This window comes from Apium graveolens, chromosome 10, assembly GCF_009905375.1.
Source record: "Apium graveolens cultivar Ventura chromosome 10, ASM990537v1, whole genome shotgun sequence".
NCBI classification, from domain to species: Eukaryota; Viridiplantae; Streptophyta; class Magnoliopsida; order Apiales; family Apiaceae; genus Apium; species Apium graveolens.
In genome coordinates, this window is record NC_133656.1 from 96,836,861 (window position 1) to 96,864,102 (window position 27,242).

Sequence of the window (27,242 nt, forward strand, 5' to 3'; positions counted from 1 at the left end):
AACCCTAACCCTAGCCTACGTGACTTGTTCCCCAAGAACTACGTGAGGCTTGATCCATATAAATAGGGTACGTAGGCCCTTGTATGAGACATGAGTCGACACTTGATAGAGAATAACAAACCCTATTCTTTCTTAAGGAGTCAACATACAAGCTCAACCACCACTAAACAACCTTCCTCCGTCCTCAAACACTGTCCTTGATCTTTGTTCCGCCCATTCACCTCCACAACACTGTTATACGAAATTCTCCCTATAATATATATATATATATATATTGTTTGTTAAAAGTAATTAATAAATTCTGTTAATAAGATAACAATATTTTCACACTTAATATTTTATAAATTAAAAATATTATATATAAAATAATAATTTTAATATTTATGTATTAAATATTATATAAATATATGTATGTATTAATGTGTATGCGTATGTATTAATATATTAATGTGTAGATTAAGGTTTAAACATTAACTAAATATGATGTGGAAGACATAGCTAATGCCTACAGATTCAACAAATATAGAAGATCAGATGAATGATATCTAAATTTTTTTTACTAATAGGTGATGTGGTTGGAGTGTTGTTTTTTTACCTAATATCTATATTTAAGTGCCACATAGGATTTTTAGCTAACAGCAGGTCATGGTTGGAGATACTCTAATGAGTCAAAAGTTTAGGTTTTTGGGGTGTATTCCTTTCATATTTTAAAGGATTGATAATAATTATCGATTTTAGAAGATTTTTGTTGATTTTAATTATCCGTGGATTTTGACGTAATTAATGAAAAAATCTTGCAGAGTCTGATTTTGTGAAGTTTTCCACAAATCGTTGCAAATCCATTAAAAATCACAACTTTTTCAAATAAAAAAAAGTCTATGGATTTTTGAATACCATCAGATTTTAATGAATTTTTAAAAATTCAAATTAAATACCGTAATTTCAGTAGACATTTTAAAATATAAATGGTATAAACTCAGATTTTAAAAAATTTTTTTCTAATCTATATTGAATACCATCACATTTCAAATGATTTTTTAAAATCCAAATTGAATATTTCTTCATTTCAAGAATCCAAAAAAATCATTTAAAATCTTGATTGAATACACCCCTCTTAGTCTCACATTCCACAACAAATTATAAATATCTCAAAATTTATCAATATCGACAAAAGATGCATAAATAATAACTGTCAAATTCACCATATATTTTGAACAGTCAAATGCATAAATAATATTGTGTTTAATAATAATCTTTGCTTAATTGATATACAATTATTATATAATTAATAACTTCACAGTTCACCAAAATAAAAGATAACATTTTAAAATTTTCAAAAACAATTGATAAAGTCCTTGACAAATACTGCTTAGAGTTTGTATTGCATGCTGGGAAGGTTCGTTGAACACCTACCTATTCATTTAACCATTAAAGAGGTCTTGTTACATACTTGGGATTACGTTACTAGTTGAAAATTTATGATATCTGCCAATGAGTTTTAAACATAAAATAAGTAACAAGTACAAGATAAAAATTGATTCAGCTCCATATTCAGCCAAAATCTACACCAATATAAACAGGCCTGACTAGGCTTGATATCTTAATTTTGTGACACAGATATGTTTAAATATCTAATCAGAATACAACCAACATCATTCTATTTAACATTGCCATCTCTGTTTGATTCTTCTGCAACAAACATCTGATGTGTTGATGGTTATACCAAAATTTCTCGAACTCTCATGCCAACTAAATTATGCCTTATTTACACGGATTTTCTGCCCTTCGAGCAACTGCATAAGAAGAAATGATAATGAGCCAATAAATCTGATAATGACTTGACAACTTAAACACTCCTGATAATTGATATTTAGATTAATCTTTTATACAACTATATACAAACTTAAAACACTCTGTAACCGAAAGACAATGATGCTTACATAATCACAAAGACCCAATCAATCTCTAAATGACATATCGCAACCCCAAACCTCATCCCTAGCTATTGCTCTTAATTGTACCAACATTGGGAACTGCATAAGAAATTTGGGGCACTCCACTCCACACTACAACTTCAGTGGAGGGGTGTGTACAGATAGTAAAAGCTTAGGGTTCCAAACATTCACAGGTACATACCAAGTACAGCACATAAATTTTGTTTAGATGAACTTCCTTTAAGAGGAGATATAAAGATAAACAACAATATATTGATGGTTTATAAGGCAATATTACTTCGACTAGGTTTGGTAGGGGTTGCGAGCTTACCTCGTTATTTAAAGATGAGACAGCTGTTTCTACATCCTCCTCTGAAGAGAATGAAACGAACCCATATCCACTGGATTTTGAGGTCCCTGGAACTCGAGATACCTTTGCACTCACAGCATTAGCCTTCTCCGAGAAGAATTCTTTTAGTATGTCAGAAGTTACTTCCTTGGCAAGATTACCTACGTAAACTTTGTAGGGGCTGTCAACAAATTGAGTTTCTTCGGCTTGAAGAAGTGAAAAATCTGGAATTGACAAGGGTTTTTCTGTTACATTTACTTTGATCACACGCCCTCCGATTTCCTACCAGCAAATATAAATATTATTTCTTTCTCTAAACAGTTATAAAATTAGAAACATAAATCAGAAAGACATGACTTTTAATGTTACTGATACAAACAGTCGAATGCTTACTGTGCCATTAAGCTTCTCAATCACGGCATTTGCATCCTCGACAGTTTTCATTGTAGCAAAACCGAACCGTCGGCTCCTTCCAGAATATTTATCAAACATGACCTATACTTGGTATAGGAAAAGTTTTTAACTCTAACAAGTTGAATAATACATAGTTCAAAATGAAAACAATAAATTGCAGAATATTTAGTAACTTCAAACTGCATGACAATTTGCCATTGGCATCTTCATTCAAAGACAAAGGAAATAAACTTGGCAATGCACAAGTTCCACAAATAACGATTTAAGGTATTATACCCCTTTTTTCCACCGACAACTATCTAATTTTCATAGAAAGCTATAGCATTACTATGGAATTTATTCCTTCTCTTAAAGTTGTGATATTTCTCTTAATGATTTTATGAACTTTTGCAGCAAAATGGTATCTGATAACATTCGCAATTGAGCATCTATATTTTTATGCTTTATCCTATCAGCAATATAGGCACGAGAATTAAAACTACAATGTACCAAAACAGAGAATGTACAAACTCACTACCTGCTACCTAAAGTGAACTCCTATTGGAGACCTTTTTTTTCAGTTCATTTTTGTGAAATATGGAAAGTGAACCAGATTACTGTTAAAGAAAGATCAAGCAGCAGATGCGGCCTGTTAGGTGTGAGCACAATGCTTTATCTTAATTATTTAGTCTCTTTCTATGGTTCTCACTGACACAAGTTTTTTCTTTTTCTTTAATGCAAATGGTTATCCAAACATTTGCCCAGCAAAAAACCGAGAAGCCTAAACAATACCTAACATTCAACAAAACAATTCCCAGCATAAGCATATCAAAACCATAACTTCTCTGAGTTGTTCTTCCATTAGTGAGTTAGTTGTGATTCTTTACTGTAAACACAAACACAGTGAACTGCACATAGCAGGAGTGCAATGTCAAAGATGCCCCACAACCCAAATCGAACTAAACTCAATACCATCTATACAGTTTTCAATACAGATACAATACCCAAAATGGCACAACTCGATTAATCCGAACAACACCCAAAATTACTCAATGAAAGAAATTTTATCTCTTTAAGCCCACATTATCATTTGCATCAAACTTCAAAAAGTCCAAGAACACTATATCCACACATCTACAAACAAGGCCCATAATTGCCCCTCCTAACCGCAAACAATAAAACTCCTTTTTCATTTTGTCTTTCACTATTCTTTAAAGGGTCACTGAAATCTCTATAACAAAATCCATACATGGAGTAGAAAATATTCTTGCAGCTCAAATGACTAAAGCTTCAAACTTTAACAACCTACTACTCTTTTTCATCCCTCATATACCAATTAACCAAAATTATTCAACAAATTCAGCTACAACTCAATCAAAAACAATAATAAGTCTAAAGCTTCAAACTTTAACAACCAGAGTTCAAGAAATTCATCAATTCAATCAAGAGACAAAATGCAGTACCTCAACTTTCTCAACAGCACCATGCTCTTCAACAATCTTCTGAAGCTCATCATTCTTTAAATTCCTGGGAATATTACCCACATAAAGCCTCCTCTCAGCATCAGAAGACTTAGTGACCAAAGCAGTTTCTTCAGCAACAACAGAGAGTCTTTTTGTCTTGAGAGGAGAAGACACAGCAAATCTGTGAGAAATATGAGAAGGGTGTGAGTGAAAAATGTTGACAAGAACTTTGGAGGGTTGAAGGGGTTGTTTGGTTGTTAATGGTTTGGGGATTTGGAGGAAATTGGGTGACCAAATTGAGGAAAATGTAGCCATTTTTTGTTGGTGTTTGAGTGGACAGATAAGAAGAGAGACAAATAGGAGAGAAGGGGTTTATCACTTTATCTAGTTTTGAATGTAATTCTTGGTTTTACTTCCTATATTCATAGAGTAAATCTTCGAACATGGCCCTTTTCTAAAAAAAGAAGAAGAAGAGAATTGACCATTTTGTGAAGCATCTCAGCTTTCAAGGGCTCACATTAATCATTTACTAATTACTATTACATGTTTTTAATATTTTACTATTAGGTATTGTAGTGCAAGATGTGTTTGTATATTAACAACACCAAGTCATATTCATAACCCTAAAATTTAGTTGTTTGATAATTAATTTTGTATTATGTATTGTATTTCTTGAGTCAATAAAAAGATTAGAAGATTAGATCGGAGGATTTTTCTGTGAATAAATTCAAGCTAAGGAACAAACTCTAGAAGAAGATCAAGTCATGATCATGCCTCAGAGAAAAGCGTAGAAGTTTGGAATTGAATAAAAATGTTCTATGAAAAATGTTCTAAGTCAAGATATCGATAAGTCACAGATCAAGTTATATCGAAAAGTTATTCGAGAAGTCCAGAATGACTTATCGAGAAGTCCAAAATGGCTTATAGAGAAGTCTCAGAGAAATCGACAAGTCAAATGAAGATGTAGAGAACTGGAGATATCGACAGGTTATTTCTGCATGTAGAAAACTCAGAGATATCGACAAGTCAAATGAAGATGTGAAGGATTGAAGATATCGACAAGTCAATTTCTCATATAGAGATATCAAAGATATCGACAAGTCAAAATGTGTATGTAGAGATCTCAGATATATCGACAAGTCATTTTTACATGTAGAGATCTCAGACTATCAACAAGTCATTTCACATGTAAGGATCTAGAGACCTCGACAAGTCAAGTATACCTCGATAAGTCATTATACTTATCGAGATGTCACTTCTCTATAGAACAAAATGGAGATCTCGACATGCTTCTCAAATACAGAATGTAGACAAGTTCAAGATTCAAGATTATCAGTCAACAAACAATATGTCAACTAAATTGAAAAGTCTACAAAGTAGCTTAGAAAATACAAGATCAAGGGTCAAGATTAATTGGATAAATGATGGTCACAGACCTGCAAGATTCTGCACAGATTTGTTAAGCTAGAAATGGAAATAGAAAAAGGTTATTTTAGAAAGTGGTTTAGTACATTTTAGTGCAAGTCTTGTAAACCCGTGTTGCTAGTCTATAAAGTAAGTACTGGTCCTTAGTTCACAAGTAACAAAACAGATTAAAAAATTTCTTGTATTCTCTCAAGGAAGAATCTGAGTTCTTATTGTTTTAAGAACACAAAATTTATATCAATACCAACTTAATTTAATAAAAATTAGGTGAGTTTTGAATGTATTGTGCTTGTTGTTTATTTCCGTTAAAACAATATCTCTGCAAACTCTAAACTGCTTTATTCACCTAAAATCCAAACAAGTTTAAAAAGGCTAAAAATCCAAGAAACACATTTACCACCCATGTGTTGTATTCAATATCTAACAAATGGTATCAAAGAAAAATCTGAAAGTAAATAGATAAAGATCTTGGAAGAATGAGTGCACAAAAGTTAAGTAGCATCAAGATATCATCCTTTGACAAAGCTAACTATACACTGTGGAAAAAGAAGATGATATTATTTATAAGGATGACCAATCTCGTGTACATCCAGATTCTCAAGAATGGTCCATTTATTCCCATGGAAAGGGTTGATGAATCTACTAATGGAGATATGGTCATTCCAGCTCATTTTGTCCCTAAATACCCCTCAAAATACAGTGAGCCTGAAAAGGAAAAAGTCTCTTTGGATAATGGCCAGCAACCAATACTGATAGAGTCACTTGACAATGTTATGTACAACAAAATTGTCAACTGTGACACAACCAAACAGATTTGGGAGATGATTAAAATTTGTGTGAGAGTACAGAAGAAGTGAGGTCTAATCAAAGGAGAATACCGGTATCTCAGTATGAGGATTTCATGGCAAAGCTTAAAGAAGGAATTACTAAAGTTCTTGAAAGATTCAATAAATTGATAAATGACTTGCAACTTCATGATAAATATTATGAAGCTGAGGAGGTTAACCTAAATTTTTTGCTTGCCCTTCCTGACCATTTTGAACAGAAAATATAAGCTATTAGAGAAGGAACAGACTTGAGCACAATTACACTGGAAGTCCCATATGGGATCTTGAAAACATTTGAGTTTGAGATATTACAAAGAAAGTTATTGAAGGCAAATCAAGGACATGTGGTTGATGGATCTAGTGTCGTAGTGGTCAATGATAGTGAAGCAAGTGAAGATGAACAAGATGCTCAAACTACAGTCATTCATGTTGCTGAGCAAGAAACAAGTTATTTTGGAGCTAGAGAAAGATGAATACTACACTCTTGATGATCTAGATGAGATGGATCAATTTATGACTTACCTCGATAGAAAATTCTCTAACATCGGGGTCAAAAAGCCAATGTTTTTCAAGAACAAGGGATAGTCCTCAAATAGCAACAACTGGAAATCAAAAAATCAATTAAACTCAGCTAGCAAAGGTGGTTACAAAATTGGATATGTTGACAAATTAAAAATAAGGTGCTTTAACTGTGAAGAATTGGGCCACTTTGCAACTGAGTGTAGGAATCCAAAGAAAGTGAAGAAGGATAAAGCCTATTTGGAATTGGAAGCAAAGTATGAAACTCTCTTGAAAAAATAATAGGGAAAGGCTTATATAGTTGAAGGTAAAAGTTGGGATGACAATGTTGAAGATGATGACAAAGAAGAATTTGGAAATTATGCACTCATGGCTCTTGAGCATGGAGAATCATCCTCTTCAAAATCAGAGGTACTAACTCTAACCACTTTTGATTTAGATACAAGTCAATATAAAAAAACTGTTGAAAAGATGAGTGTAGAGATGTTTCATATCCACACAAGCATGGTGGCAGCTATTGACGAAGTTAGTAGACTGACAAAAATAAAAGAGACAAATGAGAAGCTTGAGACTGAAAAGCAAGAATTGGAACTGCAACTTGTTGATCTTGAAACAGTCAAGCAAGAAAATGAATATCTAAAAAATAAGCTTAAGTGTGCAAGTGAAATTGAAGTTGTGTTGAGGGAAAAGTTGGAGAAGAAAGAGGTGAAATTGAAGTTTTTCAGAAATGCATCTCAGTTGGTAGGACAATACCATGAGAAGAACAAACCCTGTGCTAATATAGCTATTGGTTTGGACTATGATGTCTTGAAAAACAATAAGAAAAGTGAAGGTGACAAAGGTAAAATAATTAATGATCAAGATGTCCCATTAATACTGAGGAAAGTTGATGCACCTTTGTTTAAGGCATGTGAAGTTAATTTCAGTGAGGTTGAGTTGGTCATCAAGCACGAACTTGGAAATGAAAATAGTGAAAAGAAAAATGAAGAAGCCACTCCCACTATTGAAATTGAGAAGAAGCCCATGGTCAATCAAGTTTCTAAGACACCAATCAAGGAAATCAAGACTGAGAATATAGGAAAGAAGAAGAAGAACATAAATGGGAAAATTGGAGTGAATAAGAACAATAATTTTACATTTGTTGCAGATGCTCCCAAGAAACAATGTCAAAAGTATGGCTCAAAAAATCACCTAACTCACCTTTGCAAAAAGGCTGTTAGTGAGCCAAAAGTGGGAGCATGCAAATACAATGAAGCAAAGGCTGAGGATCCCTACTCATTTTGTGATAAATTTGATTGTATCCCTTGCAATATGAAAGTGATGAAAAGTTGTCATAACTGAGAGTAGATCTCAAAAAAGTTAACCTTGGATCTACAGCAAAAAGGAAAAATGCAAATCAATTATTGAACAATGTTCTTTATGAATCATCAAATTCTACTTCTGCAACTTCTGTTAAGAAGAAGAAATTACCCAACACTGCCTGTGTAGCTAAAGACATTTAATCCCCATTGTATGTAGGGCAAAATGAAGAGAGTCATATAGATCATTGACAATGGATGCTCTAGATATATGACAGGTGATAAGGCCCTGCTATCACAATTTGAGGAGATAGATGGCCCGTTGGTGACTTTTGGAGACAACAATAAATGATTCACAATGGGATATTGCAGGTTAATTTCTGGGAATGTTGTCATTAAAGATGTAACACTATTAGCTGGTCTTGAGGTGAATCTCCTGAGTGTCAGCCAATTCACAGATAAAGGATTCAAGATTTCATTTGACAAAGTAGACTGCTCAATTATCAACAAAAAGAATGGTGAAGTTGCTTTGAAAGGAGCAAGAAAAGGAAGCTTGTTTGTTACAGATTTATACTCAGCAAATAAGGATGATATATGTTGCTTCTACACCAAGACATCTATTGAGCAAAGTAAACTGTGGCACAAGAATCTCTCTCACCTGAATTACAAAGCAATCAACACCCTGGTGAAAAAGGAATTACTGAGAGATATGCCAAATCTGGAATTTGCTCAAGATGAAGTTTGTGAGGCTTGTCAAAAAGGCAAAATAAAAAGGTCCAGTCACAAAAGCAAAATTATGAATAACATAAGTGCACCACTGCAACTTATTCACATGGACCTGTTTGGATGTCTTATCTATTTCTAGAAAGAAATATGCGCTTATGATGGTGGATGACTACTCAAGGTATACATGGGTAGAGTTTATGCATTCAAAGGATGAAACTCCACATATCATAATTGAACACATAAAAAAGATTGAGAAGCAGGCTGAAGATCAAAACTGTGTGAAAAGATTGAGGAGTGACAATGGCACATAATTCAGGAATGCAATCTTAAATGAATTCTGCAAAGACCAGGGTATTGTTCAAGAGTTCTCAACTACAAGAACACCTCAGCAAAATGGGGTAGTTGAAAGGAAAAATAAAACTCTAGTTGAGGCTGCTAGAACAATGCTGCAAGATGCCAATTTGCTAACAAGTTTTAGGGATTGCTTCTTGACTGAAAGTCTTATATCTGACCCAAAACCTTAGACCCTTCCTTCTAAATGGGGGGAGGAAGCTATCAATACTGCATGCTACACTCAAAATAGATATCTTATCAACAAAAGTATTGGCAAGTCACCTTACTCAATTTTGTCAAAAAGGAAGCCTATTGTGAAGCACCTGAATGTGTTTGGAAGCAAGTGCTTTGTGCCAAAAGCTAACTCTGAATATGTGGAAAAATTTGACTCTAAAGTTTTTGAAGCAATTTTTCTAGGAAATTCATTGGAGAGAACTGCCTACAGAGTTTATATGCTTGAACAAAAGAAAATTATGGAGAGCACATATGTAACGCCCCCAAATCCGGGGTCAAGAGATTTGGTCGTCACTATGAAACCTCAATCCCAAATTAACCTGTTAAATCAATAAACAAATGCCAGCGGAAGATATTTATCATAAATGACCCCAAACTACTCCAAGATCTTTTAAGGTTACAGTTCTAGAAACAAGATATCCAAATTCCACAAATAAATTGTTCACTTTCTTTTAAAACTCTTTTCAACAAATTCCAACTCAAAACTAAACCCACTAGTATAACTTCGAAATGAAGTATACTAGGCCCAAATAAAATACAAAACTATAATATAATATAATATAACATAAACAACTTTACATAATAAAACTTACACTAGTCCGCAAACCCTGGACCAACCACCTTCCAAGAGCTTCTTCTTTGCTTCCTTGAATTACGGAGTTAAACAGCACGAGCTAATCCTCACTGGAGGTTAAATTTAAAAACAGGCAAGTATGAGCGAAAGAAATGCTCAGCAAGTTAATTATAGCATATATAGGGTCGTTTTGATATAAAACCAACATCTGCATTAGAGCAAAACATTTTTAAAATCATAGTTGCTGAATCATAAAATTTTAGTTGAGGAATCCCAGATTTAATTCCTTAATTGTATTCAAAACCATTTTTGATATTCTTGAGCGATATGCTTCGGCAATACTTTGAATCTTGACGAGAATAAAACTCGTAAAAACAGTGTTTACGGAAATATCGTAAACCGCAATAACATGAAACATTGATCATGGAATGAATCATAAACTTTACTCAAAACCGAACTCTTGAAATTAAGACTTATTAACCTAACTATTCAGTATCCATCATTATCGACTAAGTTTCCATAGACTTAGCCTGCTAAACCAGCCTGATAAGGACGGGTTGAATAATTAAGAAAATCCCAATTCATTCAAGATTCTAAATATCACTGAGCAACAAATGCTGCAGCAACACTCTGAACCTCGAATTCATTTATAAACACTGTAATTTCCCGAAACTGAGGGCTAAGAAAGAATAACTTTAACCCATAATCACATTTTACTTCAAGAGGGAATGCCATTAATGGCGAACAACAATAAATTGGACTGAACACTAGAAACCAACATATGCACTATAACCTGCTGATCAGTCAGGAGATAGTGCGGATCTATACCCAACTGCATAGACCCAACCAACATTAGGAGTACTCAGGCAACTATGGCCTAAAGGGTCCGGTCCATCTCCGGCCCATAGGATCCAGCTCATCACTGGTCCTTATATATATATATATAGTAACCATCCAGTCCGTGGAGTATTTTGATGTCAAATCACTTTGGGTACTTGCTCAAGAGAGCCATCGATGATAAAGAAATAATAGTGAAAGGAACTTGCATAAATAAGAGTAATTGCAGCGAAATGTAAAACAGTTAACTATTCTGAACTTAGAATAGGAGCGAATAAATATTTGCAGTATTTAAAAGAAAGTTCGGGAATACTTGCATAAACAGAATTATTTAATTCAGCGATATGTTTATCGATTCTAAACTGAGAATAGGGAAAACAATACTTGCATAATATAATTCGAAATAAACATCACTTGAATGATAAGTGAAGTCAGGGGTTACTTGCATAATATGAATCGAATTAAACGTCACTTGAATGATAAGTGAGGTTAGTGTACTTGCATGATACGATTCAAAATAAAGATCACTTGAACAATAAGTGATGATAGAAATACTTGCATAATATGAATCGAATTAAACGTCACTTGAATGATAAGTGAGGTTAGGGCACTTGCCTTTGGGTTTTAGCAGTTAGTCACACTCGCAATGACGCATCTATTCTGACATTCTGTCTTAAAGTATCACCGTCTTTCTTTTCAACACTTCACCGATATGCTGCTCCTGCGATTGCTAGAAGCCAGATACCCAATACCATTCCATCTCATTCCTTATCCAACGTCTTGTCCCGATCAACTCGAGAGATCCGCATCTATAATTAAAAGATATAACTTTAATCGTCTAAACGATAACCACTCGACGAACTACGCGTCAAAAGCCTATCGTCTACCCATACGATAACCCGCACATAAATATAACAGACAAATACAGGACTCTTGATCCACATATACACGTAATTCACATAGCATGTAAATACATAACTCATGTATCACATAATTTATAACACACATCCCTCGATTTGTCAAAAGGTTCGATTCGGTATGTTTAAAACTAAAATCAGATCAAAAATGTGATTTATATATCAATAATCGACTCAGAATAACTTGTAAAACAAGCGACCTTTCGAAACAAAATGATTTGGGTCTCGAAAGTATTTTTATTGAAAGCAGAATATTTTTCTGAGTCTGTACGCGTTCGTTTCGTATTAAACGGACGAACGATTAATTTATTATGAATTTTTGAATATTTTTCGGAATAAAAACATTCACCGAATCATTTTATAACTAAATAATAGGGCTCGAACACTCGAAAATAATTTTATAAGAATTATTGAGCTTGAAAAATAATTTAAAATAATATTTTAAAGCTCAAACTATTTTTTCAGAATTTTTAAATCATAAGAAATAATTAACTCGAATTAAATAATCAATTAAAATTCATTAACTAAATAATTTGGATTTATTTTCGAATAAGAATAAAAATAATAATCTTCAGAACTAAAAATAATATTTTCTTGGAAATCGGACAGCACCTCCTCTATTTCTCGGACTGCCAGTCGATATCATATCGACACAACCAACAACAATCAACACAATAATTTATATTTACGCATATAAACACTCCAGAAATGAATAACACGGCCACCTGAACCAAAACTCGGACCAAAAGTGACTTCTCCAACAATTTCTAAAAATTATGAAATAAATATATAAACACTAACATGCTATAATATACATAAGTACGAAGGCGAAATTTCGGAATCGTTACCCAAAATAAATTCTGATCACCCCGAAGAGAAAATCTGATGTCCGGAAAATATCTCCAGAAAAATCCGAAATTAATAGCAATAGATATATACACGCTGAGATGCCATGTGGAGTAATCACCACCTCCAAACTCTTTTTCTACGCCCCGAAAATAAATTAAAACAGAAATATAACGGAAATATGCCCTGCAAATTTTCTTCTTAAAACCTTGCAATATATATACCTATGCGTAGGTATCGAAACGCTGATCGTTTATATATATAATAATTGAAATTTGGATGAACGGTTTGTAAGATATGAATTTTTGAAAATTAAAAAGTATATACAGAGGAGATAGAAGTGAAGCAAAGAAGAGAGAGACAGGGGGTGGGGGTCTGATGCGTAGGGAAATAAGGGGGGGTTTTGTTTACAGGGGTGGCAGGTGGGGGTGGTGGCCTCCTGCCACGTTTTCTCATTTTTTTTTTTTTTTTTTTTTTTTTTTTAACAGATCACAGCAACATATCCTTATTTATATCTGAAAATTTTGTTTTGCCCCGCATTTCTCAACTTATTGAATAAACGCGCCGGTAAATAAAATCAGAAAATTACCAAACAAATTCTAAAATTCTCAGAATAATTAAAAACTAATAAAATAAAATTTTTATAATTTTTAAAGCATTTTTGACTTGCGCGTTATACCCGCATTACACAATTTAACGAACCGAGCTGCACTTGAAACAAATTCATAAAATCACAAAAATAGTCTTAAAATGTTACAAATATCCCGAAGTTTATAAAAACATAAATTTCGAAATTTTAAAATAATTTTTGAAACGCAATTTATACCCGCTTTTATCAATTAAACGATTCAACGCGCGGTTAAAATTAATCCTAAAAATTCCCAAAATAATTTTGAAATTCTCAGAATATTTCAAACTTAAATAAATATGAGTTTCATAATTTTTGAAGAATTTTGGAATTAAATACGGATTTTACAAATAAATGAAATCTAAAAATCATACAGGGCTAAATAATTGATGAAATATTGATTTCTAAATTTTATAAAATCCCAAATATAATTATTGTAATTATAAAACCATAAAAACAATTTTAGAGACAATCCAAGTATTTATGCAAATAAATATCCGAAAATAGATTACTTAGCTGCTAAGTAACTATAAAAATGATACAATTTAATACCATATTTGAATAATCATCAAAACCGGGATTTTTATAAAATACTATATACGAAAATAACGTAAAAATATCCCATCTCCCGAAAATACGGGTTTTATTGATTACCGAAATAACTATCGTATCGAAAATATTGCGCCGAGCCGCGCACGGGTCAAACCGTAATCCGGATCGAAAAAGTTAAAACACGGAAAATGTCCGGAATTATCAGATTAGGTTAGGAAGGAGTTTTCGGAAGAGTTTCGGGTTGTAAAAACGCAAAAACGGTTAAAGTCGGATGATTCCCGGCTTTATAAAATAATTTTGGTAATTATTCAGAAAATATTTAATAATACATAAATCATTATAAAATCATATAACACTCCAAAAATTACCAGAAAAATATCACAATTATCTATATTTTATTCTGGACATATAAAAATTCAAATACTCAAATAATATCACGTATAAACACCCAAACATCAATTCCACTTATCAGATAATTCACCAAAATTCACATAAAATCACATAAATAATTCCAAATAATAATAATGATAATATCTGAAAATATGGGATATTACAACATATGTTATCTTTGATGATGACAAGTGTCCAGGCTTGGAATGCCTTGATGAGAATGAAGCTGAAGCCCTTAGGTTTGAAAATCTACACATTGATAGTAATTCTGAAGATGAAGCTGAGATTAACATAAGCAACAGAATGAATGAAGACTTAACTGAGCAAGTGAATTGAGAATGAAAACTCATCTCAAACACTTGAATTTGATGGCACAAACTCAGGGAGAGAAAGAGGAGAAAGCTCTGCAATTTATGCCAATGGTGAATAAAATGCAGAAAATTCAAGTCAACAAAATCACACCAGGAAATGGGATAGGAGTCACACAATAGATGCAATTATTGGTGATTCAAATGTTGGAGTAAAGACTAGAAGTGCAACTACAAATGAATGTCTACACGCATACTTTCTTTCACAAGTTGAGCTTAAGAAAACCGAGGAAGCTCTACTTGATCCTGACTGAATTTCTGCCATGCAAGAAGAGCTAAATCAGTTTGAGAGAAACAAAGTCTAGAATTTGGTTCCTGCGGCAAAGAACAGAAGCATAATTGGAACAAAGTGGGTGTACAGGAACAAAATGGTTGAAAATGGAATTGTAACAAGGAACAAAGCAAGTTTGGTTGCAAAAGGCTACTCACAGGAAGAAGGAATTGATTATGATGAAACTTTTGCTCCATTTGTAAGACTTGAAGCAATAAGGATCTTTCTTGTATTTGCCGCACACTCAAATTTTAAGGTGTATCAAATGGATGTAAAGAGTGAATTCATTAATGGTGAGTTGGAAGAAGAGGTTTACTTACTTATTTGCTTGTTGCTTTTTCAAGTACTCTAGAGAATATTTATGCAAACATGTTCTCGATCTTGAAAGAGAACACTGGATAAAGCGGAGGAAGAAGTTTTAGTAGAAGATGAGAAAGTTAAAGAAGAAGCTCTTGTTGCAATGGGTGAACCATAAGCAAATACAAAGACTTTGATGAACTACTCTCAGCCGAAGATCAATGATATTCAGTCTAGCATCATCAGCCCAGCCATCACGGCTAACACTTTTGAAATCAAGGCTAGCACGATTCAGATGGTGCAGAACTCGGTTCAGTTTGGGGGTTCTCCGATGGAAGATCCCAATATGCATATTAGATATTTCACCGAGATCTGTGACACTTTCAAATTCAACAATGTTTCTGAAGATGTTATTAAGTTGAGGCTTTTCCCATTCTCTCTGAGGGATAAAGCTAAGTGCTAGTTGAATTCTCTACCACCAGACTCTATCACCAAGTGGGAGGATCTTGCTCAAAAGTTTCTCACTAAATTCTTTCATATGGCGAAGACAGCTGCAATCAGGAATCCTCTTACTCAATTTGCGCAGCAATCGAGAGAATCTTTGTGTGAAGCTTGGGATCGTTATAAGGAGATGCTTAGGAAGTGTCCTCATCATAGGATGCCTGACTGGATGATCATTAACTATTTTTATAATGATTTTGGGTGTGATTTCTAGAGCCATGCTTGATGCATCATCAGGTGGAGCCTTATGGGCTAAGAGCTACGATGAAACTTATGATTTGATTGAACTGATGGATGCTAATGAATACCATAACCCTTCTCAGAGACTAACTCAAGGCAAGGTAGCAGGAATTATAGAGGTAGATGCAGCTACTGCTATAGCTACCCAGCTTAAGGTTTTGACGATGAAGGTGGATTCTTTGGCTAATTATAGATTTAATCAGATCACTAGTGTCTGTGAGCTTTGTGCTGGTGTGCATGAGACAGAGCAGTGTGCTATTTCTAGTGAATCAGATCAGTTCATAACCAACTATCAGAGGTCTCAACAACCAGTTCAAGCCACCTATCATCCCAACAACTGTAATCATCCTAACTTCAACGGGAACAACACTCAGAATACGGTGCAACAGCCTTATCAGTAGTATGCAGCAAAGTAATACATTACAACCCTCCTGGTTTTCAGCAACTGCAATACACACCAAGACTAAATCCAACTATAACAATCTAATGAAAAATATGAATTGGAGGAGTTGAGGCGAAGAGCCAAGCAGTTTCTATTAAGACCTTGGAGAATCAAATTGGGCAGATTTCCAATGCCTTGCTGAATCAACAACCTGGTACACTCCCTAGTGACACTGAAGTGTCAGGCAAGAAGGAAGCAAAAGAGCAGGTTAAGGAAATTACATTAAGGTCTGAGAAGGTTGCAAGCCAAGAAAAAGCTCAACTTCAAGAATCTGAAAATGTGGCTGAAGAAGAAGTGTAGAAGGAAGCAGAAGTGGAACCGAGGAAGAAAACTGTGGAACACACTCCTCCTGAGGGTAATACAGGGGAGAAACACAATATACAATTTCCTCCCGAATAGAAGAAAAGGATTCTCGAGGAATCTATGGATATTAGATCATCCATATTTTTAACAATTTGTTAAATATTTAAAATCTCGACTGAGAAGAGTAAGTATGAAAGAAAATCAAATGAAGATACTCATTATGAATATTTATCAATGAAATGAGGAAAATTTATTAAAAATTCCTTGGATAATTGAAATAAAGTATAAATAGCTCTGAGCCGAACAGGAAGATCATAATCTATGAATGAAAGTTCATGGATCAACAAAGACTTTGGGTACGTCCTTATTTGGAAAAATGATTTAAGTTGTTGGTCATATCAGAAGTTGAAAGTAGAGAACTAAAAGAATTGCCTAATATGACTTATCAAGGCAATATGAATGATCAACAGTTTGGAAGGAGTAGCGTGACAGTGAGTAGATGCTAAAATATTTCACTGATTATCCTAAATCTCGTAAATATCCGTCTGAGGATGATCCCACCTCTTCATCTTCGTAACTCCATGTTTCAACTAGTGTCTTTTTCAACATTATTTTAAAATCGCTTACTAACTTGACTTTCGCAAGTATATCTGTCATTCCGGTATTTTACCTCGAAGACCTTTCTCAGAATTATTCCAAAAGCATCTGTTAAGCCGATAGGGGCCTGCTACACACATCTGTTACTAATTATAAGTGCCCAGTTCCCCATGGGAACAGATCAAATAGATCTCTCAGGGATATCAATGCAATCCATAAGTTCGGTGGCATGTGTGTGTAACTGAACATACGTTACTGAATATATTAAAGGTCTACGAGTATATATACGTAGTCTCTGACCTAATTTCTACTGAAAAATTCCGCTTTGGACTCACCGATCTATCCTTTTAGAAGGTTCTAAGATCTGACCATCGCTCGTTGTAATCTTACGCCATTTAATTGTAGACATGCCATCAATTCTCGACGCTCTTGATCTCTGAGCTAAACCATCATAACCGTATATGTTAAGCACACTAATAACATCATGTAGTGTAATCGTCTTATGATGACATTCATATATTATATTTAAATCTTCCTTAATGTAAATAAAAATCCTCAAGGGTATATCGGACACTATCTCTGCTGAATTCGTTATTCATACGGTATTCAGTTCCTCATTGGTAAAATGACACCTTCAATTAGTTTGGGTCAATAACCTCAACTGTATATTAATAATTAGACTTCATGGTTCTCACAAGTGATGCCCCCTCATGGGCAACCTATAAGGAACTACGAGTAACCAGGCTCGTGTTATCTAAATGAACATATGGTGTTGGTAATACCGTCTTTACCCCAAATGCCCTGGAGACTCAGCTTCGAGTTCTGCATCCACATCCTTGCCAAATCATATATGATTCTAATTTTCTTCTTCTCATCATTCTGATAATCTCCAATGGTTCTATTAGTCACACTTTAATACCTCAAATATACACTTATCCTAACCTACACATTGGGGCTACATCCGGTAGTCCAATGATGAACTCTACATGAGCACTTATGCAATCCCGCATCTAGACAAACTCCTAACACTCATATCTCTAAGTACTATAACTTAATGCTTTGATACCATTTCTGTAACGCCCCCAAATCCGGAGTCAGGAATCTGGGTCATCACGCCATCCTTCAATCATGTGTAACCTGTATTAATTTCATAATCCAACAGACCCCAATCTCACACACACACATACACAAGTTATAGCCTTAGAAATGATGTACAAAATGTAATCTTCTTTTATTATAACTCAAATGTACTTTACATGATCTTAAATAATTATTCCTAATCTTTCCATGAAGTTATAATAATTACTACTAACATCTTATACCTATCTGAATACTCTGGTCCACCTGAGACAAAACTGTAAGGGATTCTCCCCACGATTTCAAGTGACTAAGTTCCACGCCGACATATTGGTAATCTGTTGTGTTGTGACATTTAAAAGAAAGCAAGAGTGAACAATAATGCTTAGCCATAATAATCAACAGTATGAAAAGACTATTAAAGATATTATATTAATCTGTATAAGGATATGTATTTATTCAAAGTAGTTTTCTTGGAGATACACACCCTTTTCAATACGATTTTTTGATTGACTTATTAGTTTGCAAATACCTTAATGGTAAATCCAGCACCTAGGCTTGGGTTACGGTATTGCATCTCAATTCCGATTGGAAGAATAGGACATTCACCGGAGCCACCACATACGATGATCAGTAGTAATGCAGAAAATAGTAACCTTTTCTACTAGTAGAAGGATGACACATTCGTATCCTGGTTATCACCCTTGCCGCATTCAGGCTACATGTCCCATTTCGGGTACACACATACTTCACAAGTTCTTGAGTACAAAGAGTACCTTCGCATGTGGTACCTTTGATAGTCTTCCTAGTACTCTTCGTACTAGAGTCTACCCCTCCAATTCCTTTGAAGAATTCTATCATATCTCGAGAACTCGAACCACATCGAAGTTCCCCAAGCATTTTTCTTGTTGATAGAAATAACTCATCTTATATGTATATATATGTACTTCCGAGAATTTTCGGAGGAAGTCATAAGGTAATGTGAGTTGACAGTTGTCAACAAATAATTGATTAAGGGGGAGTTTCTTTTGAAACTATAGTCAAAATATATAAGGTATGTTGAGATAATATTCTTTGACGATCTGAAAGTATTAATGTGATTTTCTGAAACTCAGAAAATATTTTAAAATAGGTTTTATGATTTTTAAATGATATTAAATCATTTAATAAATACTAAATAATCGAATAATAATTATTAAATAATTAAACCTTGAATGGTTCTTCTTTAAAAGAATATTTGAAATAATATTCCTCAACTAATTTATGTTTAAGTAATTATATTAATATTTAATATATATAAAATAATTGGTTTAAAAATAAAATAAATGTTGGATAATACTTCTCCCTTTTTAAATGAATATTTGAAATAATATTTATTGCTCGAGTAATTTTAAATAGAGTTGAGGGAATACGATCTTTAGAAATCATTTTTAAATAAAATTTGAGGTACTTTAATATTTCGCAAGAGGACATCGAGTCACTTAGAATAAAATAGCTACGGATTTCTAATCGTCCCAAAACATCTCCGGGATAATTCCGGGGTTTATACTTTATAAAAACTGACTGACTCTCGGTCTTACAACTCTACATGTTAATATTCTTAAATAAAACACCTCCGGAATACTTCCGGGTTTTCATCAAATTATACTGACCGATCCTCGGTCTAAAATATACTCCTCATATATAAAACGCTACTCTCTAGCGTTATTAATTGAAATTCGGTAATATTCATATACCAAAATCATTAACATATCGCATGATATTAATAATCACAATTTGTAAAATATCATAATACAACATCATGTATATATAGCATTTATTTGAAAACAAACATAACACAACAGTTTTAAAAGGTAGGGTTTGAAAACTGTTTGAAGTCCAAGATACGTTTTCCGACTTCCTCTCATTCCGGGTTTTCTAATCAACAAATATCATAATTTTAATCAGTATTCCTAATCCTGTCACCAACTTATATTTTTAATAAGTACAGTACTTCATAATTTTTAATATTCGACTGACTCGAAATAAGTATCAATCCTTGGTCGCAACGGATGGTCAAAGTAGTCTTCTAGAGTTGACTTTACCGAATGTTACTATTACGCGACTCGCACTCTAACATTTTTAATAAATCGAAAAATTAATATTACCACATCGAGGAGCTTCTTGACTAAAACGTTGATTTCTCTCAAACCATTAACTCAATTGATGCACCGTTTTGCGTGTGCGATCTAGAAAAAAATTAGAACACATTATTTGAAAATGGTTTTATGGTAACAGGGGTGAAAATCCCGAAAAGGCAGTTTAATGGTAGTGGGTTGAGTTTGGGGTTCTTACTCCGCGTGACCTCGGCTCCGATATTTTTATAAAATTGAAAAATAAATATTTTTACTTGAAATTTTTTTGGCAGTTAATAAACTCTATTTATTACTTTCTGTAAAAAATTAATGATTTTTAAATAATATTAAGTCGATCATTTCTATTTCCAAAGTTCATAATTCCTAGCAGTTTTTGTCCCGTACATCGTTTTCACTAAAATGGACTTAACTTTTGAACTGTAAATCGAAATCAAGCGATTCAAGAGCCTAAATGATCCTTAAAACAAGATCTATCATTCTCAGGTCTTACTTTTCAAGAAATTACAGTTTATATATTCTGTATTTCTGCAGAAAACTTATGGTTACGTTTCGCTCATTTTATCGTCGTTACGCTCACGACTCGGGTTTCGTTTTTACTCTAAATCCTTAATCAACCACCATTGTTAGATATATTTGATAATGTCATGACTAATATAATTTATGTTTAGTTTTAAGATCTTACTTAAACATGATAAATCAGTACTTAACTAAAATCAGCACTTATACTGAAGTCAGAACTTAAGTGATCAGTACTTAAGGTTCAGGAGATATTTATCAAGAGATAATATCAGGACTTAAAGGAAACTTTTAGATAAGGAAGGCGGCTGATTGAAAGGAAAGAAGATCAAGTCAAACGTAAGAAGAGATATGCATGAAGAAGGAATTCTATGAAGAATGGATTACTTGGAAGAAAAGATAACTGATTGATATATTTTAGGAAGCAGAATTATATTCTATATCAATTAGTGATTATCTTGTAACTGTGTGATGTATAAACACAGACATAGGGTTTACACTATAAGTGTTATCATTATCGAGAATATTATTTATTGTAACCTTAACAGCTCTCATGATATTTGTTCATCACTGAGAGAGGACAGTTCCATATTATAACAGAGTTTATTGCATCGAATAAAGTCTGTTTTCTGTTACTTGTGTTATTTGAATTCGATTTGATTGTGCTATACACTGTATTCAACCCCCTTCTATAGTGTGTGTGACCTAACAAGTGGTATCAGAGCCTATCTGTTAACACACAAACAGTTTAAGATCCAAAAATAATCATGTCTGAAGCAGAAACTCCAACCAAGCCCACCAAAACTGAAGAACCACCAAAGACTCAAATCCATAGTCGATATGAGGCTATCAGAGTTCCCATACTGAAGCCATCTGAATATCCCATATGGAAGGTGAGGATGACTATGTTTCTGGAAGCTACTGATCCAGAATATCTTGACAGAATCCATGAAGGACCTCACAAGCCAACAAAACTCATTGTTGTAGTTGCAGGTGAAGCAGCAAAGTCTGTACCAAAGGAGAAGAGTGATTACACTGCTGAAAATATTACTTCAATTGCTAAGGATGCTAAGGTACGACACTTGCTGCATAGTGCCATTGATAATGTAATGTCAAACAGGGTAATTAACTGCAAGACTGCAAAGGAGATATGGGATGCCTTGGAGACAAGGTGCCAGGGAACTGATTCGATTAAGAAGAACAGGAAGACAATACTCACTCAAGAGTATGAACACTTTGACTTAAAGCCTAATGAGTCATTGACTGATTTATATGACAGATTTGTCAAACTCTTGAATGATTTGTCACTAGTTGATAAAGAGTATGATATTGAAGATTCAAACCTTAAATTCCTGTTAGCTCTTCCTGAAAGTTGGGATTTGAAGGCAACAATTATAAGAGACAACTATAATCTTGAAGAAACAACTCTTGATGAAATTTATGGGATGCTCAAGACTCATGAACTTGAGATGGAACAAAGAAGCAAGAGGAAAGGAGGAAAGTCAAGGACAGTTGCTCTTAAGGCTAAAGAAGAATCCCCCAAGGAAGCTACCTCAAGGAAAGGCAAGGCAAGGGAAAAGCGCTCATCACAAAGTCTGATACTGAGTCATCAAGTTCTGATAGTGATGATGACTCAGAAACTGAAAGCTTGCCTGAGATGGATGCTGATGAAGAGATGATGAAGCTATGTGCTCTTATGGTGAAAGGAATCACAAGGATTGCATATAGGAAGTTCAGGCGAGGAAAGAGGTTTTCCAGGAAAGGTGCAAGTTCTGAGAAGAACAATTTCAGAAAATCTGAAGGCAAAGGAGGGAAGTCTGACAGAGGAGATTACACAAATGTCAAATGCTACAACTGTGGTGAGAAAGACCACATATCTCCTGATTGCAAGAAAGTGAAGAGTGACAAAGGCAAGGCTCTTGTCACAAAGAAGAAAAGTTGGACAGACACTTCAGATTCTAAAAGTGAGGAGAACTATGTCTTGATGGCAAATGCTGATATGGCAAATGCTGATAGCAGTCCTAAAGCTGCTGAGTTAAAGGTACCTCAAACTACTTATGCCTTTCATACTTATGATATTAATGAGTTGAGAAGATATCTTAAAACCATGTTCATTAGTTATAGAGATAAACTTTAACATATGAAAGATTAACTTCTGAAAATCTTGCTTGTAAAAAGAGGAATGATTATTCAGAAAAAGAGTTAGTCAAGTTCCATCAAACTCAGAAAGATAGAGATGATGCTTTCTATGTTAGGGATGAAGTACTTAAAATGAATGAATCTCTAAAAACTGAGCTAGAAAAGGAAAGAGAGATTATCAGGAATTGGACTAACTCTGGCAGAACAACTCAGAATTTGTTAAGTAGTGGAAACTGGAAAGAGGGCTTAGGTTATGGAGATGATAAGAATGATAATGGAACTGTAGATATTAAGCCTATAGTTGTTAATCAAAAGCCAAAGTTAAAACCTGTTAAGTTTGTAGCTGTAAAGTCTGAAACTGAGAAATCAGAAGTTAAAGAGGAATTAACTTCTGACAAACTAAAACAGGAAAAGACAACTAAAGTAAATGTAGGCTTAATGACAAAGAATCAGCTTAAGCATAAGCTGAAAGATGTAAAGAATATAAACAAGGTAAAGTCTCCTAGGAAAAATAGGAATGAAAAGGAAGGTATAAATAAAAGCAATGATTATAAGCCTGTTCCTAATGCTCCTAGAAAAACATGTCATAACTGTGGAAGTTCTAACCATCTGGCTTCTTTTTGCAGGAAGAATAAGAACATAAACTCTTTACCTTCAAAGAAAGGAGTTAAGAGTCAATCTGTTAGATATAGGCCATAAAATCCTTGTTTTCATTGTGGTAGTTTATGGCATTCCATTTACACTTGTAAGGAATATCATAGTTTGTACTATGATTATTATCAAATAAAACCTTCTTTAAAGAAAGTTAGCATTGTTCCTTCTAGTGTAAGTTCTGATACAAAGTCTGATAGTATAAATACTGATAAGAAAAACGTTAACATAAACTCTGATGCTAAATCCGCTGCAAATGTTAACAAACTTAATAAGGCCACAGGATCCAAGCAAGTCCGGGTCCTTAAAACTAATCATTAGTGGTCTTTGTGATTGCAGGGCAACAGGAAAAACATCCTAGTTCTGGACAGTGGATGTTCAGGACATATGACTGGAAATAAAGCCTTGCTATCAGACTTTGTGGAGAAGGCTGGCCCAAGTGTTTCTTATGGAGATGGCAACATTGGAAAAACATTGGGATATGGCAATATCAATCTTGGGAATGTCATCATTAAAGAAGTAGCTCTAGTCTCAGGACTTAAACACAATCTGCTGAGTGTTAGTCAAATATGTGACATAGGTTATCATGTGGATTTCTTTGAAGAACACTGTGAAATTGTAAGCAAATCTACAGGCAAAGTTGTTCTGAAAGGATACATGCATGGTAATATTTATGAAGCCAAGCTTTCAACAAGTACTGATGGTTCTGCAATCTGTCTGACGAGTAGAGCATCAATTGAAGAGAGCTGGAATTGGCACAAGAAACTCTCTCATTTAAATTTCAACAATATAAATGAACCGGTCAAGAAAGATCTTGTGAGAGGACTGCCAAAATCAGTATTTGCTCCTGATGGCCTTTGTGATTCATGTCAGAAGGCTAAACAAAGAAAATCTTCATGTAGATCTATTTGGTCCAGTGAATGTCATGTCTATTGCAAAGAAGAAATATGTTATGGTCATAGTGGATGAATTCACCAGATACACATGGGTGTATTTCTTGCACACAAAAAGTGAAACCTCATCTATCTTGATTGATCATGTCAAGCAACTAGATAAATTGGTCAAAGATTTTGTGAAGATAATAAGAAGTGATAATGGCACTGAGTTCAAGAATTTGACAATGGAAGAGTTCTGCAAAGACCATAGAATCAAGCAGGAATTTTCTGCTCCTGGAACTCCACAGCAAAATGGAGTTATTGAAAGAAAGAATAGAACTCTTATTGAAGCTGCACGAACTATGCTTGATGAAGCAAATCTACCAACCTATTTTTGGGCTGAAGCTGTGCAGACTGCTTGTTTTACTCAAAATGCAACACTCATTAACAAGCATGGAAAGACACCATATGAGATGGTGAAGAAAAAGAAACCAAATCTGAAGTATTTTCATATATTTGGATGCAAGTGTTTTGTTCTTAAGACTCACCCTGAACAACTATCCAAATTTGATTTAAAAGCTGATGAATGAATTTTTGTTGGATATTCACTTTCCACAAAAGCCTTCAGAGTCTACAATTTAATAACAAGGGTTGTCACAGAATCTATCAATGTCTCCTTTGATGATAAGAAGATTACTGGACTTGAAAATTTCGATGATCATGATCAGCTGAGATTCGACAATGAAGACTTAAATTCTGATACTGAAAATCCTGATAGTCTAAATCCTGATACTGCAAACTCTGATGGATTAAACTCTGATGTTATTGAAACTGTGTTGACTACGTCAAAGAAAGATGCACCTGTGCAGGGGGAGCATACTGAAGATACCACCACATCTCAAGAAGCATAAGAACATACAACTGGCTCTTCAAGTTCTGATTCATCAAGTTCTGATAAGCCAAGTTCTGATAGTTCTGAAAACTTAAATTCTGAAGGATCCAACTCAGAGAGCATAGTTTCAGGGGGAGCATCAGAAAATGTTGATGAAGATGGCATGGATCATGAGGGAGCATCCAGTTCTAGAGAAAACCTTCCATCTGCAAGGAAGTGGACTAAATCACATATACCTGACTTAATTATTGGAAATCCTGATGCAGGTGTCAGAACTAGAATAACTACTTCAAGTGAATGTCTTTATAATTCTTTTCTTTCTCAGACTAAACCAAAGAAAGTGGAAGAAGCTCTTCAAGATGCTGATTGGGTGCAAGCAATGTAGGAAGAGTTAAATGAATTTGAAAGAAATAAAGTCTGGACCCTAGTGTCAAGACCAAAGAACAAATCTGTTGTTGGTACAAAGTGGGTGTTCAGAAACAAAACTGATAGTGATGTCATAATTACAAGGAATAAAGCAAGGTTGGTTGCAAAAGGATATTCTCAATATGAGGGAATGGATTATGATGAAATAGTTGTACCAATTGCTAGATTAGAAGCCATAAGGATATTTTTGGCTTATGCTGCTCACAAAAAAATTTACTGTCTTTCAAATGGATGTGAAAAGTTCTTTTCTCAATGGAGAATTGGAAGAGGAAGTATATGTTGAACAACCTCCAGGCTTTGTAGATCCCAAATATCCAAATCATGTCTACAGGCTTGATAAAGCACTTTATGGCCTTAAGCAAGCTCCAAGAGCATGGTATGAGACTTTAGCTCAGTTTCTTCTGGAAAGTGGATTTAATAGAGGAACTATAGACAAAACACTGTTCTACCTCAACCATGGAAAGGACTTACTTTTGGTTCAGATATATGTTGATGATATCATCTTTGGTTCTACAAATGACAGACTTTGCAAGAAGTTTGCCAAACTGATGCAGTCAAGATATCAAATGAGTATGATGGGGGAACTTAGCTATTTTCTGGGCCTTCAAGTCAAGCAGAATGAAGAAGGCACTTTTATTTATCAAATCAAGTACACCAGAAATTTGCTGAAGAAATTTGGAATGCAAGATTGTTCAAGTGCATCCACTCCCATGGCCACTGCAACAAAACTGGATAAGAATATGGTAAATCAGTAGATATTACTGATTACAGAGGTATGATTGGCTCTCTATTCTATCTAACTTCTAGTAGACCTGATATCATGTATGCTGCCTGTCTTTGTGCAAGATTTCAAGCAGATCCAAGAAAACCCCACTTAATAGCTGTGAAAAGAATTTTCAAGTATCTTAAGGGAACAGCTGATCTGGGATTATGGTATCCTAGAGAATCAGACTTTAAACTAATAGGTTACTCAGATGCAGATTTGGCAGGTTACAAAATAGACAGGAAAAGCACAAGTGGAAGCTTCCAATTTCTTGGAGGCAGATTGGTTTCTTGGTTTAGCAAGAAACAAAAGTCAGTTTCCACATCAACTGCAGAAGCAGAGTACATTGCTGCAGGAAGCTGTTGTGCACAGATTCTTTGGATGAAGAATCAGTTACTGGATTATGGGTTAACTTATTTTAAAATCCCTATTTACCGTGATAATCAAAGTGCTATTGCTATGACAGGTAATCCAGTTCAACACTCAATGACAAAGCACATCAGC

General features: G+C 34.3%; 1 protein-coding gene and 1 non-coding gene across 2 annotated transcripts; both read right to left on the reverse strand.

The window, feature by feature from the left end:
• Nucleotides 1–1,484: 1,484 nt before the first annotated feature.
• On the reverse strand, nucleotides 1,485–4,538 carry LOC141692485 (small ribosomal subunit protein cS22). The gene is made up of 4 exons (XM_074497346.1): nucleotides 4,140–4,538; nucleotides 2,677–2,778; nucleotides 2,266–2,565; nucleotides 1,485–1,793 (listed from the first exon to the last, which is right to left on the reverse strand). Exons 1-4 carry the CDS (start codon nucleotides 4,452–4,454, stop codon nucleotides 1,755–1,757), a joined length of 756 nt encoding a protein of 251 aa, XP_074353447.1. The 5' UTR covers nucleotides 4,455–4,538; the 3' UTR covers nucleotides 1,485–1,754.
• Nucleotides 4,539–15,736: 11,198 nt separating this feature from the next.
• Nucleotides 15,737–15,841, reverse strand: LOC141694922 (small nucleolar RNA R71). The gene has a single exon (XR_012564201.1). It is a non-coding gene; the product is annotated as a small nucleolar RNA R71 (small nucleolar RNA).
• Nucleotides 15,842–27,242: the final 11,401 nt, after the last annotated feature.

Coding starts and splice junctions, on each gene's coding strand:
- LOC141692485 (XM_074497346.1), bottom strand. CDS start 4,454: ATGGCTACATTTTCCTCAATTTGGTCACCCAATTTCCTCCAAATCCCC. Junction 2,779..4,139: donor GTGCTGTTGAGAAAGTTGAG/GTACTGCATTTT, acceptor TACCAAGTATAG/GTCATGTTTGATAAATATTC. Junction 1,794..2,265: donor TCTCATCTTTAAATAACGAG/GTAAGCTCGCAA, acceptor CTTCTTATGCAG/TTGCTCGAAGGGCAGAAAAT.